The sequence below is a fragment of the Crocuta crocuta genome, unplaced genomic scaffold (genome assembly GCF_008692635.1).
Source record: "Crocuta crocuta isolate KB4526 unplaced genomic scaffold, BGI_CrCroc_1.0 scaffold25, whole genome shotgun sequence".
Lineage (NCBI taxonomy): Eukaryota > Metazoa > Chordata > Mammalia > Carnivora > Hyaenidae > Crocuta > Crocuta crocuta.
In genome coordinates this window covers 21,017,045-21,035,035 of record NW_027532015.1, presented here as the reverse complement: position 1 = coordinate 21,035,035, position 17,991 = coordinate 21,017,045, and the positions used below count along the sequence as shown (strand labels likewise).

General features: G+C 35.7%; 1 protein-coding gene across 1 annotated transcript in view; it reads left to right on the top strand.

Moving 5' to 3' along the window:
* The window catches only part of LAMA2 (laminin subunit alpha 2), a 500,973-nt gene that overhangs the window by 402,989 nt on the left and 79,993 nt on the right, over positions 1-17,991 (top strand). The window contains exons 40-42 of the mRNA XM_077775991.1: positions 1,601-1,703; positions 12,203-12,319; positions 14,764-14,946. Coding sequence (XP_077632117.1) covers positions 1,601-1,703; positions 12,203-12,319; positions 14,764-14,946 — 403 coding nt within the window. The remainder of the gene's footprint in view (positions 1-1,600; positions 1,704-12,202; positions 12,320-14,763; positions 14,947-17,991) is intronic.

Here is a 17,991-nt window from a genome sequence, read left to right as displayed (position 1 = left end):
ACTATATGATGTTACTGTTATCTAATTCCCAAGGGAAATTGTAGGCCTAAGAATTTCTGTGGTCTCAGTTGAAGAGACTGTCCATTTTCTATAGAATAATTTTCTGGGGTTGTCAGAAAGCTTTTTATGCAAGTGCTAGATATATACACAATATCCCTTTTTATTTATGTGTATATATCCAATATGTCCTTTGGTAGATCTGTGTTCTGTGAAGAGATTATTTTTTATTTTTATTAATGTGTCAAGTTCTTTTATATATATATATATATAATTTGAGAGACAGAGAGACAATACCAGCAGAGGAGAAGGGCAGAGGGAAAGAAAGAGATAATCTTAAGCAGGCTCCACACTGAGCCCCAATCCCACAACCCTGGGATCATGACCTGATCTAAAATAAAGAGTTGGAGACTCAACCAACTGAGCTGACCAGGCACCCCTCAAATTTTTATTTAAATTTTACTTAACATAATAGTGTAATATTATTTTCAGGAGTAGAATTTAGTGATTCATCACAATGAAGTGCTCTCCTTAATACCCATCATCCATTTAGACCATGCCCCACTGACCTCCTTCCATCAACCCTTAATTTGTCGTCTATAGTTAAGAGTCTCTTATGCTTTGCCACCCTCTCTTTTTTTTTCCTTTTCCTATGTTCATCTGCTTTGTTTTTTAAATTCCACTTATGAATGAAATCATATGGTATTTACCTTTCTCTGACTAATTTCATTTAGATTAAATCAAAGTTGTTAGTAGAACACCTGAAAATAATTTTACCACAACAGTAGCAAGTTCTGTGATCTTTCCTAGTTTAATGCTCAAATAATGTGACTGATAAAAAAAAAAATGTTACTGAGGCACTAGCAGGTATCTTTTAAGAGTGTTAGGTCTGGGCTTTATAACTTCAACAGTGAGTATTTAGCATTCTCTAGCTCTTCTGCTACCTGAAATACTTTTCCAATTTAAACTTTATACATAAGATCCTATTTGATTTATGTCTTGGTATAAATGTATTATGTGCTGATTGCTAAGGAGCAAACACTATTACAGTGGATAACTAGGCATTAGGTTATACAATCCTTTTCCCATATCATGCTGCTGTCTTTGTGTCATCTCTTTCAAACCAAGCCTCAACAAACACATCTCTGCTAGATGATTTTAGCTCAGAAATTGTTATTTAGAAGATTGTTTTGCCTTAGAATTTAGAGATGGGTTTTTTAAAGGAGTGGTGTTCTTCCTCATTTGAAGGAGGAAAGAATTTCCCCCCCCCCCCACCTCCCCGCTTAGCACACAACTCAAGTAAAATGTTCAGCCAACTCTGCATCTCTTGACTTCTTTTCACTCTGGCATCTCAGGTACCTTGCCAGCTACGTTTTCTGTGTGTGCCCCTCCCATGTTGGGATTCCAGAGGCTTCTGTTCTAGCTTTTCTTCTCCTCTCCCAATAGATAGCCTCCTGACTTTAATCACCAATATGTGCTCATTCATAATTCTGTAGCCCAAAATATGTCCCTGAAAGTAAACTCTGTATACTGCTGCCCACCAAATATGTCTATTCCATAATTCTATGTTTGTGGATATGTGACATTCTTTCTCTATTCACAGGCAACAGGTCCTCAGGGTTCATTAAAGGAAGATGCCAAAAGCTCTCTTCAGAAAAGCTTTGGGGTTCTTAATGAAGCCAAGAAGTTAGCAAATGATGTAAAAGGTTAGTATGACCTCTCTTTATTATTATTTTCAGATTAATTGAGTTTGTTTTTTAATGCTTGTTTATTTATTTTGAGAGATTGTGCATGTGCACATAGTGGGGGAGGGGGCAGAGACACAGAGAGAGAAAGAGAGAGAGAGACAGAGAGAGGGAGAGAGCATCCCAAGCAGGCTCTAGGTCAGCGCAGAGCCCAATGCCAAATTTTACCTCAAAAACCATGAGATCATGACCTGAACCAAAATCCAGAGTCAGCCGCTTAACCCAGTGAATCACCCAAGAGCTCAGGTTAATTATGTTTTTAATTGGTAGGATATTTTATCACACTATTGGAAAAATGAAATTATTTCACCATGATTTTCATGATTATTTTTATTATCTGGTTTAATGAAAGTAAACGATCTCACCGGCTTTTCAGTATTTTGATATCACATCTCATTTTGCATTGGGTAATATTTAATAATTTTTAACCTAATTTATATAACATCAGATTGCCTATATCTAAAGTATAGTGACTTTTATTTTTTTTTTAATTAATTTATCATTTATTTTTAGAGAGAGAGAGAGAGAGAGAAAGAGTGTGTATGACCAAGAGAGGGGCAAAGGGAGAGGGAGAGAGAGAGGATCCCATGCAGGCTCCATGCTCAGCACAGAGCCCCACAAAGGGCTCAATTTCACAACCATGAGATCATGACCTGAGTGAGCTGAGATCAAGAGTCGGACACTTAACTGACTGAGCCACCCTGAGGCTCCAGTATACTGACTTTTAAATTAAAGTATAAAAAATTTGTAAGAATACTAAATCCCACTAGTTTTGGCTTCAGAAATGATAGTAAATTCATCTTTACTAACCTTGGAAATAAAAGAGGCTTTATAAGCATTTATATTTGTCATGCTTTAAACTAATAGTCCATTGTGTCTAATAGAGGCCAGTAGGAAACTACAACTTCTGTCGTCATTATACATGGCACTTTGATAGTAAAATGCTTTGGACTGTTATCCCTATAAACATAGTTCTGTGTAGAAACCTGCTCTTATCCTAACCTGAAGAGTAAGTATAGAATTGAAATCTATTTTCCTTTTAGACAAGTTGAATTGATCTCATTTCCTTGTGGCCACTCCTTCCCATCCAATACCTTTGTCCAGAGCTAAGATTAAGATGAGGTGAGTGAAGTTAGGTCATGCAAGTGTAGGGTCAAATCCTGTTTGACTTAAAAGTTTAATATTTTGGGGGCACCCTGGGTGGCTCAGTTGGTTAAGCATCTGACTTCAGCTCAGGTCACGATCTCATGGTTTGTCAGTTTGAACCCCAAGTCAGACTCTGTGCTGACAGCTCAGAGACTGGAGCCTGCTTCGGATTCTGTTTCTCATTCTCTCTCTGCCCCTCCCCCACTTGTGCTCTATCTCTCTCTGTCTCTCAAAAATAAATAAATGTAAAAACAATTTAAGTTTAATATTTTGTTTATCATAGATCTTTTTTTGAATAGTTTTAATTTCAAAATATTACATTAAAATATTTTTATTTTGATTACTGAGTATTTTGGTGCCCCTTTAAATTTTACTCCTGAATACCTGAGTCACCTCACCTCACTCTCAACCCTACTTTTCCTCTATTTTCCCAAAAATACTGGTCTTATAAAAATGAAGAAATAATTCAATTTTTAGAGAATTTTTTTTTCTAAAATAAAGACAGGCATGGCAGAAAGGGCTAGGAGACAGAAATGTTCATTAGTTTAAATGTCTCTTTTTTTTTTTTTTTCCTTTGGGTAGTACATTATTTAAAGTAATGAAAACCCACAAACTATTCAAGTAATAATTTCTCCAAAAATCCAAGCCAAGGCTCTGACAGAGATGGGAATGTTTTCTTGCTACATTATGACATTCCCCTGATTTGTGGCCAATTACACAAGTTATAAAATGGCTGTTAATCAGAGAAATGCCATATATTACCACCAGGAACTGCTGAAATAGGCCCTACAGAGCAAAACTCTTGACAGCAGCTATTAAAATCGAGATTTAATCATATCCCTTTCTCTGGTGCCTGGAGTTAGAAGGAATAAAAATGGTGAGGCCAGTATACCCTCCATATTTCTAATTTGTTACTAGGTTCAGTTTGGTACAATCTGGCTAGTTTGTGCTGTAGTCGTGAATGACTTAGTGCAGCTCCCTGCCATTTTTATGCTGTCCTTGCCTTGAGGGAGTCTGAACTTGCCAGGAGCAATTTGTTTGCTTTAAAATTTTTGAATATACATTTGTTAAAAGTAAATTTGCCCTTGTACACATTTGAAATTTGAAACCAGTCTACACTGCACTGATTGAATGTCTATGGAAGTAAAAATCATTTCCTTGATGGATATGGAATTTGGGACAAACTGATGATCTAGAAGAGTTAGAAGATGAATTAATACCAGCAAGTGAATTAATACTACTTTGCAGATTGACAAGAGAATTTGTCAATAAAATAGCCAGTACAGGTTCTCATGGAATGTGTACAAGGCAAGGAATGAAGTCGAGGATGGTATATTAGAAGTTTGAGAATACTAATATTTTATAATTATGTACCTTTTCTTATATAGAGTAAATTTTCAATATTTTCTTCTTAATTCATCTCTAATTTTTGCATTTGTCCAAATAAGTCAAATTATGCAATCACTTATGAATGAATAGATAACACACCTATAAACTGGATGATACTCATGAAATAAAAAGATCTATTTTTAAACCCAGAAATATTGATTCAGTGAATTGCACAACGCATAGTACTGTCCAACACAAAGAACAGTGCCAAAATTATCCCAAACATGAACTTTTAGCAGATTATCAATACTTTTCTTCTATGCTATGATCCTTAACATTCAGGCATTCAATCCAGACAAGTATATCAGAAAAGTTCTGCCTTCATGAATGTAATACAGTTGTAATTACTAACCTGGTAAGATTCTATGATATTATTTTACAAAATAAATAAATAAATAAATAAACAGAAATGATGCAGTGCTTTTAAACCAAAGTATGATACAGGAGTGAGATTTTGTCCAAAGCATTCTTTCATTACTAAACATGTACTGCCTTTGAATTCACATACTACCATTTGCCAGAATCAGCCTGTCTAAAGATTGGCATATGAAAGACAAACACAATCTGTTCCATTGACAAAAAAACAATCTTGGATGAAATGGGTAAAATCAAGCCTGCATCCCCTAGCCTCCCATAGTCTGGAAAACAAAACAACCTTTTCCCATAGAAATTGCTGATTCTTCATACAGAGCTGTAGTTCCTCCTGTGGAGTGTGAATAGAGAAAATCAAGATAATAAAACCAGGTTGGACTTGGTTTAGAAGTTCAAAAGTAAAGCGACAAAGTAGTGGCAAACATGGAAGAGTGGGAACTATTGGGCCAGACAGTACTTGCCTTACTTGAAGGTATTCTAATTCAATTTCTTCTAGAATAACCTTGCTGGCCAAATCAAAATGAGCCTGCAGGCCCATAGTCGGGCTTCAGAGCTTGTCCTAGAGAAACCATAAGTGGGTGTCAATGTCTGGTCATTTTGGTTTCTTGTGACACTGGCTAAAGAGAGGATTTGCCTCTATCCTGGTATCTTAGATCTTTGGAGATTCTGCCACCAGACAAGCACTCCTTCCCTCCTCTCCTCAGACTTCTTACTGTGACCCTTTCTCTAGTGAGAGGAAGGGGATGTTCAGTAGCACCTCACAGTTACTGAGGGCCTATCAAGTGCTGTGGCCATGATGAACAAGACCTCATTTGGCCCTTTGAGTTTAGGACAAGGTTTCTTGGTAATGTGCTGCTCCATAGACCTGCCCATTAAATGATCTCAGAGGTTCCCATGTCCAGTCACCCTATTATACATGCCTGGAAGAAATAGGCAGAGATCGGACACATCTCCAACTTGTGACAGCAACTGGGAAAAAGGAAAAATAGGAATAACATCATGAAGGAGGGCTAGAAGTACAAAATGTGGAAAAATGGGACATAGCAAGCTCACAAGTCCATTAACAGGAGGCCAGGAACAGGAATCAAGTTCACACTTTGGCCCAGCCTTCTTCCTTATGCAGCTGCCCATCCTTCTGTGAGGCCTCAGCTTCCTGCCCTGGGTTGTGGGGTTGACTTAGAGGGCAGACTGTTTGGAAACATCAATATTATAAAGACAAAGGACTGTGTAGGTGAGTGAAAAATTAAGAACGGAGTCATTTGAGGGAAATTGTACCTCTGATGTTCTTAAGATGTTCAAACATGAAAATATGTAATATAACAAAATTTAAAACTTGTCTAACACAATAATATATTATGTAATTTAGTAAGGTTGCCCACCTCTTATATATAAAACAAAATCGCTTGATTGGAAGAAACACCGACAATTTGAATTTTACCACATTTGTACAGTGAGACCAACACTTTAGCCCACAATTAGTCTGGCTCCAAAGCTGATGCTTTTACTCACTGCTGGACAAAAACAGTGGGTTTCTGCCATAATTAAGAAGGTGATGCAGGTGACACTTATGATCCTACCAAATGTTTGATAAATGAATAAATGGATGAATACCCAAATGTAGCAGAAATCTCCCATTATCAGGAAGGTCAAAAATCAAGGTATTTTACATGACTTCATGCCAATCCCTTGACTATTTCAAACTTTCTGCTTCAGAACTACACACAGAAACACTGCATTATTAACCTGTTCTCTAGTTTAGAAGGTGCCTCTCCAAGAAAACATAAAGCACATTTGTAACAAATGAAAGTTACATGGATTATTTTTTTTTACAAAGAAATCCTAAAGAGAGGATATTTCTTCATTTTTGTTTAAAGAGGCAAATTAGAAATGATAATGATCACTCAGTGTATTCATTCATAATAAGACAAATGTCATGGTAATCAAGAAGTTCATTGCAAAATGTTATCTGGATGGCAATTTGACAATAGATTCCATTTAGCCAGACCCCTTCAAAATTAATAGTAATTCTGTGAATTTCATCCTTATGAATGAGAGATTCTCTCAAGGTATTTTCTGGTGCCTAAATAAAAACTAAAACTTGCATTTGAAGAGCTGAACTAAGTGAGTTTGGATAGTCAAATAGAATACTTCATTAAAATCTATAAAAAGCATTCTTATAGTTAGCTGAAAACTATTTCAAGATTATTGGAAACTGGTAAATACATTAAGGCAGTTATCAAGCCAATGTGAATTATTGTGTTACCATTTACTGCCTGTCATAAAGCCAATATTTTCTCATATATCCTCAGATTTATTTCTCATATCTGTCATAAAAAGGAACATGCTATTCTCATTTATACATGGAAAATGGGATAGAGATGGCATTTGAACCCACAACTTCCATCTCTACATCTTATAAGGGTTTCATTGCACCACATGCCATTTTTAATGACTAGAATTTTGTAAAAGAAGACCTTATGGATGATGGAAGAAATAACATTAACAGCTTTATTTTGAGATATGACATAGCATAGTTCAAAGTTTCCAGTTCTAATTTAACTAAACTCTAATCCCTATTCAGCACACCTTCAGGGACATGGTAAGTGAGTAAGTATCTACTCTTAGGGGAAGTGACTTACAACTCTGTCTTGCGACTTTCATTTTGAGTATGTCTACCTAACAATGTCAGTGGATAGGCAACAAAGGCAAATGATATTGTCCAGAATGTTCACAGTATACCCTTACTGCTCTGCTCCTTCCTCTCACTTTATGAGTTCTGTCTCTGCCAAACCCATTTCTGGACATTTGTCTTCTAATGTGTGAGGACAGGATGAGAAAGGGAAACCAGAGCTGAGAAAGCATGCATGTATGGCCTTTGAGGCTTGGTGGGGGTGGTATCCAGAGAGAAGAAAAAGAGAATGACTTGACTATAGCTACTGGGTGCAAGAGCCAAGAAAGTGAGAAGAGATCCTCTAAAATGTCACTATGAATTATAAATTTGATCCTTTCTTGTTCTTCAGAAATGACAACTAAAGAATTGGGTTAGATGTTCTTTTAACTACTAATAATTCTGTTTCTGTGGTCACGTTACAGTTCAAACTGGGCCAAATGTAATCTTCCTTCCATGTCAGCTAGAGACACACTCTGCCTCATGTCTTTTCATTTAAAGCCAATCTTAGAGTGCTTATTTTTTCTAGCTTTTCATTGCTATAATTTCTCAGGTTTTCCATTTTGAAATCTGCACTACTTCTCTGTACACAGCTTCTATTCACCTAATTCTATTGACAAAGTCATAAAGTGTTTAGATTTGGTTTGAGAAATTCCAGAAACTACTTCAGAAAAAAAAATGATCAGAATGTGAGAAAGGATACATCAAGAAGGCATCTGAATCAAATAGGTGAAACACAGAAATCAGAGTGGGGTCAGAGTATTCACATTTTGATTTTCTAGTACAGAAAGCAGAGGATAAAAATTACTGCTTTGGAACTTGAGGGACAGCAGCAACTATGTTCTTCAGATCAGTCTTTCCTTGGACTAATTAGCCTGACTGTTCAGCCAGCATTGGCTATCCGAATGCATAAAACAGTATAAACCTAGTGATGCCCTTTAAACTAATGGTTTTTTTCACTGTACATGAAGATCTTGCTTGCCAGAACATTTTGAATGCTTCATTATATAAAAAATCAAATCCAATCAAGAAGCTAAGAAATAAAATTTGTACTGTTCCATTTCCTTAATTGACAAAGACTTGCAAGTTAATATCAAAAGAGCAGCCCTTTATTTGCAAGGAATTCATATAGCTATCATACTCATAATCAGACTGGCTTTCTTTCTGAAAGTAGACTTTCAATAACCTATCCAGAGATTTTATTTTAGTACAAACAGAGAAAATAACAGAAGTAGTAAAAGAAAGACGAATCATGATTGACAGAGGAGAAAATCTAATTACTTGGAAAGTATACTTTGAGGCACTGGAATTGAAAATAATAACATCTTAGTGACTGAAATGGACATATTGATGTTTTAGAGCCATGCTTTGCTAGGATATTTTATGCTTTGTTTTTCAGTGATGTCAGGTCTTTGACTTGGAACTTAAAAGCAGATGCATTAAACTGTAGCACGCGCTTACCTTACTATTGTATAACAGTGGTTTAATCTATCTGCCCATAAAGCCCTTACACGAAATGAAGTGGGTCATTAATTAATATGTTCAGTCCTTTTTCACATTCAGAACGCTGCTAGTTAAGAATCCTTCATCCATCTTCCTTTCCCTTTGCTCTCCTTCCCAGATGCAGGCTGATCAAGGCCAGGGTTGTTTTCCAGATGACAGGGGCCTGCTCAGTTCCTCTGAGAAGTCAGGTGCACTGCCTCTACAAGGGGTATGCATACAACCAAATCAAGACCATTCTGGCTTAGATGTATGAGACCTAGTCTGTCCTGGCCTCCCCACACTAGGTACTAAGAAAGCGATGAAAACAACAGTTGTGGGGTTGGCAATAACGATCTGCCCTAGGTCGGGTTGCGGTAGTCATTTTTTATTGTTTGTTTGTTTTTTTAATCTTTGAAATAAAAGAATAGAAATATCTGCACCAAGAAACAATTTATCCAGTATAACTAAGTATGAAATGAAAGGTTTTAGTACACCCTTGCCCACACCACCATCAACTCCCTTCCTGTTGTAAATACTGTCAGGGTTCTCTGGTATATTCTATGCCACCTACCCTCTATAAGATCCCACCTTGACAAATTTTTACATCCATGTGTTAGCATATACATATGGTACATCTTGCTCAGTTTCATGAAAAAGATCTTAAGGATTTTTATTTCATATCTGCACCTACTCACCTAATTCTTTTTAAAGACTGTGTATATACCATTGCCATATTGATATAAACATTCCCTAACACAGAGCTTTTTTTGCTATTTCTCTTTTTTTGGTATTACAAATAAAGATCTAATGAGCATTCTGGAAGATACATGTTGATAAAGTTTCACAAGTATATCTGTAGTCTAAATTTCTGGCCATGCAATTGCTGGGACAAATAGATGTTTATTTAAAATTCTAATACATTTATTAAATTGTACTTCAGAAAATGACATCAGTTTGCATTTCCACCAATAATCTTGTAACCACTTGGTATTATCAGACATTTATATTTTTCCAATCTGATAAATGAGAAATGATATCTTACTTTTCCTTTGTATATGATAATCTTAGGTGCTTTATTTGAATTTGGTGATTATTTCTATTTATTTTATTGTGACCTGCCTATTCCTCTATTTTGCTCATCATTCACAAAAATGTGGAACACTTTGTATATCTGCATGTCATTTTGCATGTAGGCATTGCTAATTTTCTCTAATATTCCTGTTTGATTATTTACGTAGTTTTTGTGTGAGGCTCATAAGATGTCTTTAACTGTGGCTAATTTTTTTTAAAGCAACAAAGGAGAAAATGAGGAGAAATGAGGTGAAAGGATGGGATGTCAGGTGTGGGTAGGGAAGAGCGCTACTACCTAATATGCTCTGCGGATCCCTGGTTTTGATTACTAACGCTAGCAAACTGTGGCCGTTAAGAGCACAATAGTGGGGGAGGGGGAGAGAGGCAAACCACGAGAGACTCTTGAATGCTGAGAACAAACTGAGGACTGATGGGTGTCGGGGGAGGGGGAGATGGGCATGGAGGAGGGCACTTGTGGGGATGAGCACTGGGTGTTATATGGAAACCAACTTGACAATAAACTATTTGTAAAAAACAAACAAACAAAAAAACCCATGGAAAAAAAAGCACAATTTCTAGAATAAGATCATGTGGATTTGAATTCCCTGCCATTTACTAATCATGGAAATTTAGGAAATTTACATAAATTCTCTAAGCCTCAATTTCCTCATTTGTAAGTTGGAGATGGTAATAGTAGAAATATCTTGAAGTTATTATATCACATACACATTCACACAGACCGCCGGTCATTACTATCACTGAATGTCTCTGCCAGTCCCGGCCAGGAGGGGGCTACCTCTTTCCTGGTCCTTTCTCAGTGTTCCTCTTTAATTGAGGTCTCTACCATGTATTTATATTTTGCATTTCTGTAGAGCTAGTTGAAATGATTGGCATGCACCTCACAAGGGAATAAACGTTATGCAATAATAAACTATTTGAAATATTTTTTTTAAGAAACGATCTGTTTTATCCAGTCATAAAAAGTAAAAAGTATTATAGGAGGCCTAGGGTTTTATATCTTTCATTTATTCAATTATAGTGTTCATTAATAAATGATGTTTAAAGAAAAAAAAAGACAGATTTGATTTTAAGATACATTCACAATTTGATGTGTATTTAAGCAAAATTTCTAAACTTAGGTTCTTCTACTAGCAGATTGGATCTTTATTTTCTTCTAAAATATTTCATAACTTAATCCTTTATCTTGTTACACTCAAACTCTGAACCTCTTAGTTGCTATTATAATACAAACTAAGCCAAAGTTTGGACAATGTTAAAAAAAAACTAGTGGAAAGAAGCTGAAAAATGTACACTTGTAATATTAATTTATCTACAGTGGGTTTTTTCTTGTTTGTTTAATGTTAAAGAAATCATACGAAGGTAGAAAGAAAAAAACAATCTATAGAAAGCCTATTTGAGAGCAATTTATAAAATATTATTTCTCTATAAAAATATGCCAGTTTATCAGAAATGTACTAGAATTTGTTTTTTTATTCCTATGATTTTTATTTCTTTTTCAAAGAAATATTAATATGATACTGAAGTTGGGAGATTCTACTTAAATCATATTTATTCAAGATTTTTAAAAACCAATCCAAATGATCCATTTTGGTAATGAAATTTTGAAAATAAGTAATATTCATGGGAATGATATCAAGAGGGCATCATTATAACGGCAATAAAAGATTGATTCTTTTGAAGTTTTTTTTCTCCATAGAAAACCCTCAAATTAAGTGAGATAAAGTCAGATACCAAGAAAAAAACATGGTTGTAGAACATATTAAGAGTGAAATGGTGAAATCTGGCCATGTGTAGCAACATGGATGGAACTCGAGGGTGTTATGCTGAGTGAAATAAGTCAGGCAGAGAAGGACAGATACCATATATTTTCACTTATAAGTGGAACAGGAGAAACTTAACAGAGGACCATGGGGGAGGAGAAGGGGAAAAATAGTGGGGGAGAGGGAGGGAGGCAAACCATGAGAGACTCTTGAATGTTGAGAACAAACTGAGGACTGATGGGGGTGGGGGAGAGGGGAAGGGGGGTGATGGGCATGGAGGAGGACACTTGTGGGGATGAGCACTGGGTGTTATATGGAAACCAACTTGACAATAAACTATAAAAAATGAAGTGGTCATTCCATAAACATATTTTACATTATGATCTAAAATATATTTATTGAGAGATGCTAATTAATTAAAAAAATTAAGTTAATTCTCCTGCCTTTTATAAATTTTATATTAAAATAATTTGAAACTATAGCTAGATCAGTGATGTATATGCTCAAAGACGATTAAAATTATTTCGTCTTTTTTTGTTTTCTACCCACAGAAAATGATGACTATCTGAATGGCTTAAGAACCCGATTAGAAAATGCAGATGTTAGAAATGGTGATCTCCTGAGAGCTTTGAATGACACTTTGGGAAAATTGTCAGCCATTCCAAATGGTAAGCATTCCAGACATTGCACACTTTGTCAGTTGACCTGAACTATTTTTTAAGTTTATTTATTTATGAGAGAGAGAGAGCATGAGCAAAGGAAAGACAGAAAAAGAGGGAGACACAGAATCTGAAGGAGGCTCCAGGCTCTGCACCGTCAGCACAGAGCTCAACACGGGGCTTGAATTCACAAACCATGAGATCATGACCTGAGCCAAAGCCAGATGCTTAACCAGCTGAGCCACCCAGGCGCCCCTCAGTTGACCTGAACTTTTAAAGAATGTTCTAACATTTACCGTTTTTTCTGACATTGCACTTGGACTGTTGTCAGGAAATTAAGATATTGGTTTTCTTACTTATGAATTATTCTTTGTGAGAATGAAAGACTAACGTACACTTCACACTGTGATATTTCTTATGCTCTATTACCCTAGCTGACAGCCATAGGCATATGTTGCAAAAAAAGAAAATATATAGCCATCTTGATATGATACTGTTCTTCCATGTGTCAGCCCAGGAAATCTTATTCCTGATAAAACTATTATTGTTAGAAATAATGTTATTTGTAGTCTTATATTAATGGGGAAAAATAACATCACACAAGTACTGTTCTCCAAAAGGTCATTCTACCACAAAGTTACAGCAGATTATTATAGTACCTACAGTAACAGGTGAGAGTCTTTCTGCACATCATGTTTTTTTTAATATAGTTGATCCACAATGTTACATTATTTTCAAGTGCACAACATAGTATTCAACTCCTCTATAGGTGATACTATACTCACCACAACTGTAGCTACCATACAGTAGCATTGGCTATCTTCCTTATACTGTGTATTTATTTCTATGACTGATCCATGATGTAAGAGGAGGCCTTTATCTCCCACCATCCTTCACCCATTTTTCCTATCTCCCCACCACCCTTTCCTTCTGGCAACCATGAGCACTTCTTTCTTGGCAAAGTTCAGTTCCTTAAATGTTTCAGCTTTCAAACAGTAACGTTAGAACCATGTCTGTAATATCTTCCTACCTATTATAAGTACTTGAAGTTATTGTTTGGAATTAGTTGCTGAAACCATTATCCTTTATATTTTTAATAGCATAATACAATAATAAAGTTTGCTAATGTTTCTTGAGTGCTTATCCAATATGCTTGTTAAGTATATGCAATCCTCATCTTAATCCTGTAAAGTGAATAGTATTATCCACACTTTTTTAAAAATAATTAATGTTTTTATTTATTTTTGAGAGAGAGGTAGAGACAGCCTGAGCAGGGGAGGGTCAGAGAGAGAGGGAGACACAGAATCCAAAGACAGGCCGGACATCGGACTCGAACCCACAAACCGCGAGAGCATGACCTGAGCCGAAGTTGGACGCTTAACCGACTAAGCCACCCAGGCACCCCTATCCACACTTTTTAGGTGACGAACTGATACATAGTATTATGCTAAGGAAGTAAGTCGGAGAAAGACAAATACCGTATGATTTCACTCATATATCGAATTTAAGAAACAAACAAGTTACTGAAGGCCATTGTTAAAAGTAGCATATATGAGATTTGAACTCCACAGTTTAATTTTGGAGCCTGTGGTCTTTTTTTTTTCCTTTAAAGTTTATTTATTTATTTTGAGGGAGAGTGCATGCAAGTGGGAGAGGGGAGAGAGAGAGAGAGAGAGAGAGAATCCCAAGCAGACTCTGCACTGCCAGTACAAAGCCTGACATGGGGCTTGAACTCACAAACCATGAGATTTTGATCTGAGCTGAGATCAATAGTTGTATGCTTAACCAACTATGACACCTAGGAGTTCTTGGAGCCTGTGCTCTTAACCACTAATCTACACATACTAATTGGCATCTATTTTTTCAGTATATGGTTTTTACACAAATTATGATCAAGGAAACTAATGCATACATTTATATAACACAGAAAATATTAATTTTACTTTTTTAACATTAAAGACATCTAACTTCCCAGGATTGCATGTCATGACCCTCAGTAGCAAGGACATTTATAGAAATTTTCCAATGCTGAAAATAAATATAAATACGTAAACACATGGTCTAAAAGAACTGAGAAGGTCTGTCTACCTTTAAGTTGAAGTACATTCATCATTGTCTCTTCTGAATGTGCAGATGAAACTATGAATCATGGGTAAATTTCTCTGTATAATAAGCTCAGCAGCCAATCACAATGTACCCTTATGCAATAAACATTTAGAATAATAACTTTGCTATTGGAAGAGTTAATCAAATATGCCTACCAAAGGTCCCTGAGAAAATTTCATTACGCTAAAAATCTATTTCCTTAGCTATAACCTAATGAGACAGAGTTCAGCCTTTCCCGTTGCATGTGTGTCTCTGAGGTCGGCAAGCCACCGCCTCCCTCTGACTCTCATGGAGTAAGCCACTAACCCCACACCCTGTGTTCTGTTCCTTACACCTTCTGCTGGCAGACACAGCCACTAAACTGCAAGGCGTTAAGGACAAAGCGAGACAAGCCAACGACACAGCAAAGCATGTGCTGGCTCGGATTAAAGATCTCCACCAGGACCTTGACGGCCTGAAGAAAAATTACAATCAACTAGCGGACAGCGTAGCCAAAACAAATGCGGTGGTAAAAGATCCTTCGAAGAACAGTAAGATCTCCTTTTTCACTTTGGTCATGTCATTTGTTTCTTCACACTATAAAGGTACCCCAGACTCATACGTCTTAGAGCTGGAAGGGACCCCGCAGTGATGTTGTCTGCCCTCCTTCTAGCCTGGGTTCTGGAATGGAGCATCTGCAGCTTCAGAACTAGAACCCAAGCCCCCAGGTTCTGCATAGTGCTTTCTGCGTCCACATTTTGTCCCATCCAGAGGAAATTAGAACTTCTCAAAGTCTGCATTAGTTTTGGTATAGGAATGCCAATTTTTATTTTTCCAAATATATTTTTACTTCTTCGGTATAACTGAAAACACAATTGTACTTGGGAAATTCTACCCTCCAAGTTGGTGAAGTCCCTTGGAACATAGAGGTCAAGGGGTACATGTATGAACAGGCCTGTATAACAGGATATGAAAATGATATCATCCTGAAATGCATTAAAATTAGAAATATTAATATTTCATTATTTAAATTCCGGTTAATATTTTTTGGAAATTAAAGTATTTGTTTACTTTAGCAAGAATATTTCTTCACATCTTTTGTGTATTATATTAAATTATGTCACATTAATAAGGATTTTACTGAGAAAATATGGTGGAATTTAATATAATGATAATTTAAATTATGACCTAGAGTCAATAAACAAGAGGATATTTTTATATTCTTTTTTCCCTTCTGTGAAGAAATAGAACATTATCTCACCCTGTGATTTCACCAAAAGAGATGCCTGATTTTTTTGTACTTGACACTCTGGAGAGACGAGCCCTCTATTTATATACCAACATTTTCACTGGCTATCACAGTGTTTATATTGTGCAATAACGAGAGCACTGTTACTGATGTTATGTGTTCTCTAATTCGGGTGCTGATTTTCAGCATTGTTGCTATCTGAATAAATGGTTCCAATGCATGTCAAATCACAAGATCCCCACCCCCAAAGAATGAAAATTAGTTTTAAAGTAAGTATCATTCTCTTTTACTTATTTTAAAATTTAAGATATCATTTCATTCTACTCCAGATTGATTTCATCTGATATGACCGATTCATAATATTTATCTCTTTTGATCCTACCCTCTGTCTAGAGATAGTTATCTGTGATATCAATTAAACTGGGTCTGTTTTGTATCCTATTAGAACATCATGATAAAGTTTCCTTTAATATGAACAATAGCCTGCTATCTGACATGTATTTGTGGATTTTTATTTTATTTAGGTCTTGTTTGACCTAAATAGGGTACATTTATTATTAGCATCTGTTGTGAAAAGTACCGTTTTTTGAGAAGGACTGCTTTGTAATATCTATAAAAATATGTCCTCATGAATTTTCTAATTTCTCTTTGTTTTGCTTCCCTATGAAATTTCCTGCAGAAATCAGTATGTATATGTTTACTTGCATAGTTTCTAGTAACTTTATGCTCAGTTGCCTATTGCAAAAGCTTCAGCTTTGCATGTGAGCGTGCGTCGGCATTGCTTGACCCTTAGATAGCTACGCTTCCCAGTGTCACGGCATTGATCCTAGATACATTAAAAAAAAAAAAAGACCTCTTCGTTTACAAAAAGTTAGCATGTGGATGTATTTGATATTACGTATTTCCATTTGTGTCGTAGAAATTAGTGAAATATCTATACTATATCAGTAGAAAAACATAAAACAGAACTCTTCCACAAATTGAACTAAATTGGGATGTCTCTCATGACAGATCCCACCACCGAAGTTCAAATGACTTCCTTGCAGCAGGATTAAAATATATGTTGTTGTCATTGCTTTTCTCCCCTGAGGCCCGCATTTCCCCCTCCATATAAATAATTATTCTCAGCTTCTAGAGAATTACCCTTGGAGAAGCGCATAATAAACTTAATAAAATTAGATCTTATCTAATGAGAAATTTTTGGGATATACTAATATTCTCTCTTAAATATCTCATAGCTTAAACTCAAAGTCAGAAAGAAAACTGCAGCATAGGAAATAATAGTTATAAAACCCAACGATCAAGACCTGGGGGATATGACCAAGGCTGTCCTCAGGGGAAAATGAGTGTGATCACCTCACTAAACAAGCACTGAAATGAACAATTTACATAATCAACCCTATAAATTAGACAAAATAAAAATTAAAAGAAAGAAGATGAAAAAATAGTGAATTAAAAGACCAAAAAATAATACGCTTGATAAATCCAAGATGTAGATCTTTAGGAATGTAAAGGTAAAACATTTTAAGTTGTTGGCAGGCTTGATCAATAATAATAAAGAGCAGATAGGCAAAGTTCTTAGAGGAGCTATGAGAACGTACAGGAGGGAAATTTAACACGTAAGAGAGTACTTGTCAAAACTCTATGCTGATGAATTTTCGAGCCTAGTAGAGATAGATAATTTTCTAGAAAAACATAGTCATAATCTATCTTCAAAAGTGATTTTAAAATCTCTACACTGAAATAATTATGGAAGAAAGTCAGAAGTTTTAAAAAACTACTATACAAGAATGTATCTGAATCACTATCACAGATGATTTATTTTTAAAACTATCAAGAAGATATTTCCCAAAAGACTTAATCTGCTTCAGAAGATGGGGAGGGGAGTGAAAGAGGTGCATAAACTTCCAATTTCATTTGGAAACATTTGGTTAGAATCTGGAAGCTATCAAAGAAAAGAATCTTTTCTTGCACAAACCTTAAGTAGCTTTGCTTTACCCTTTTTGTTTTTCCCATAAATCCAAATCTAAAACATTGTTCTCAATTGTAGAATAATTTGTATATTATATGAATATCAGAGTAATATTGGAGAATTAAAGGAAGGAAAACATAGGCAAAAGGTTTACTTAAAGTATACAATTCAACAGTGTCTCTGTTGAATATACAATTCTGTAACAAGGGCTTTGACCCTAGTAACCTGCATTTCAGGCTTTGATCTAGCAACTCTATTAAAATTAATAACATACCGATGTCCTTTTTAAACATCGCTCACAATGTTGTTCGTATTATGAGTTCAAAATACTTAATTCAAAACCTAGTTTAAAAAATAACAATTTCCTTGCTTTTG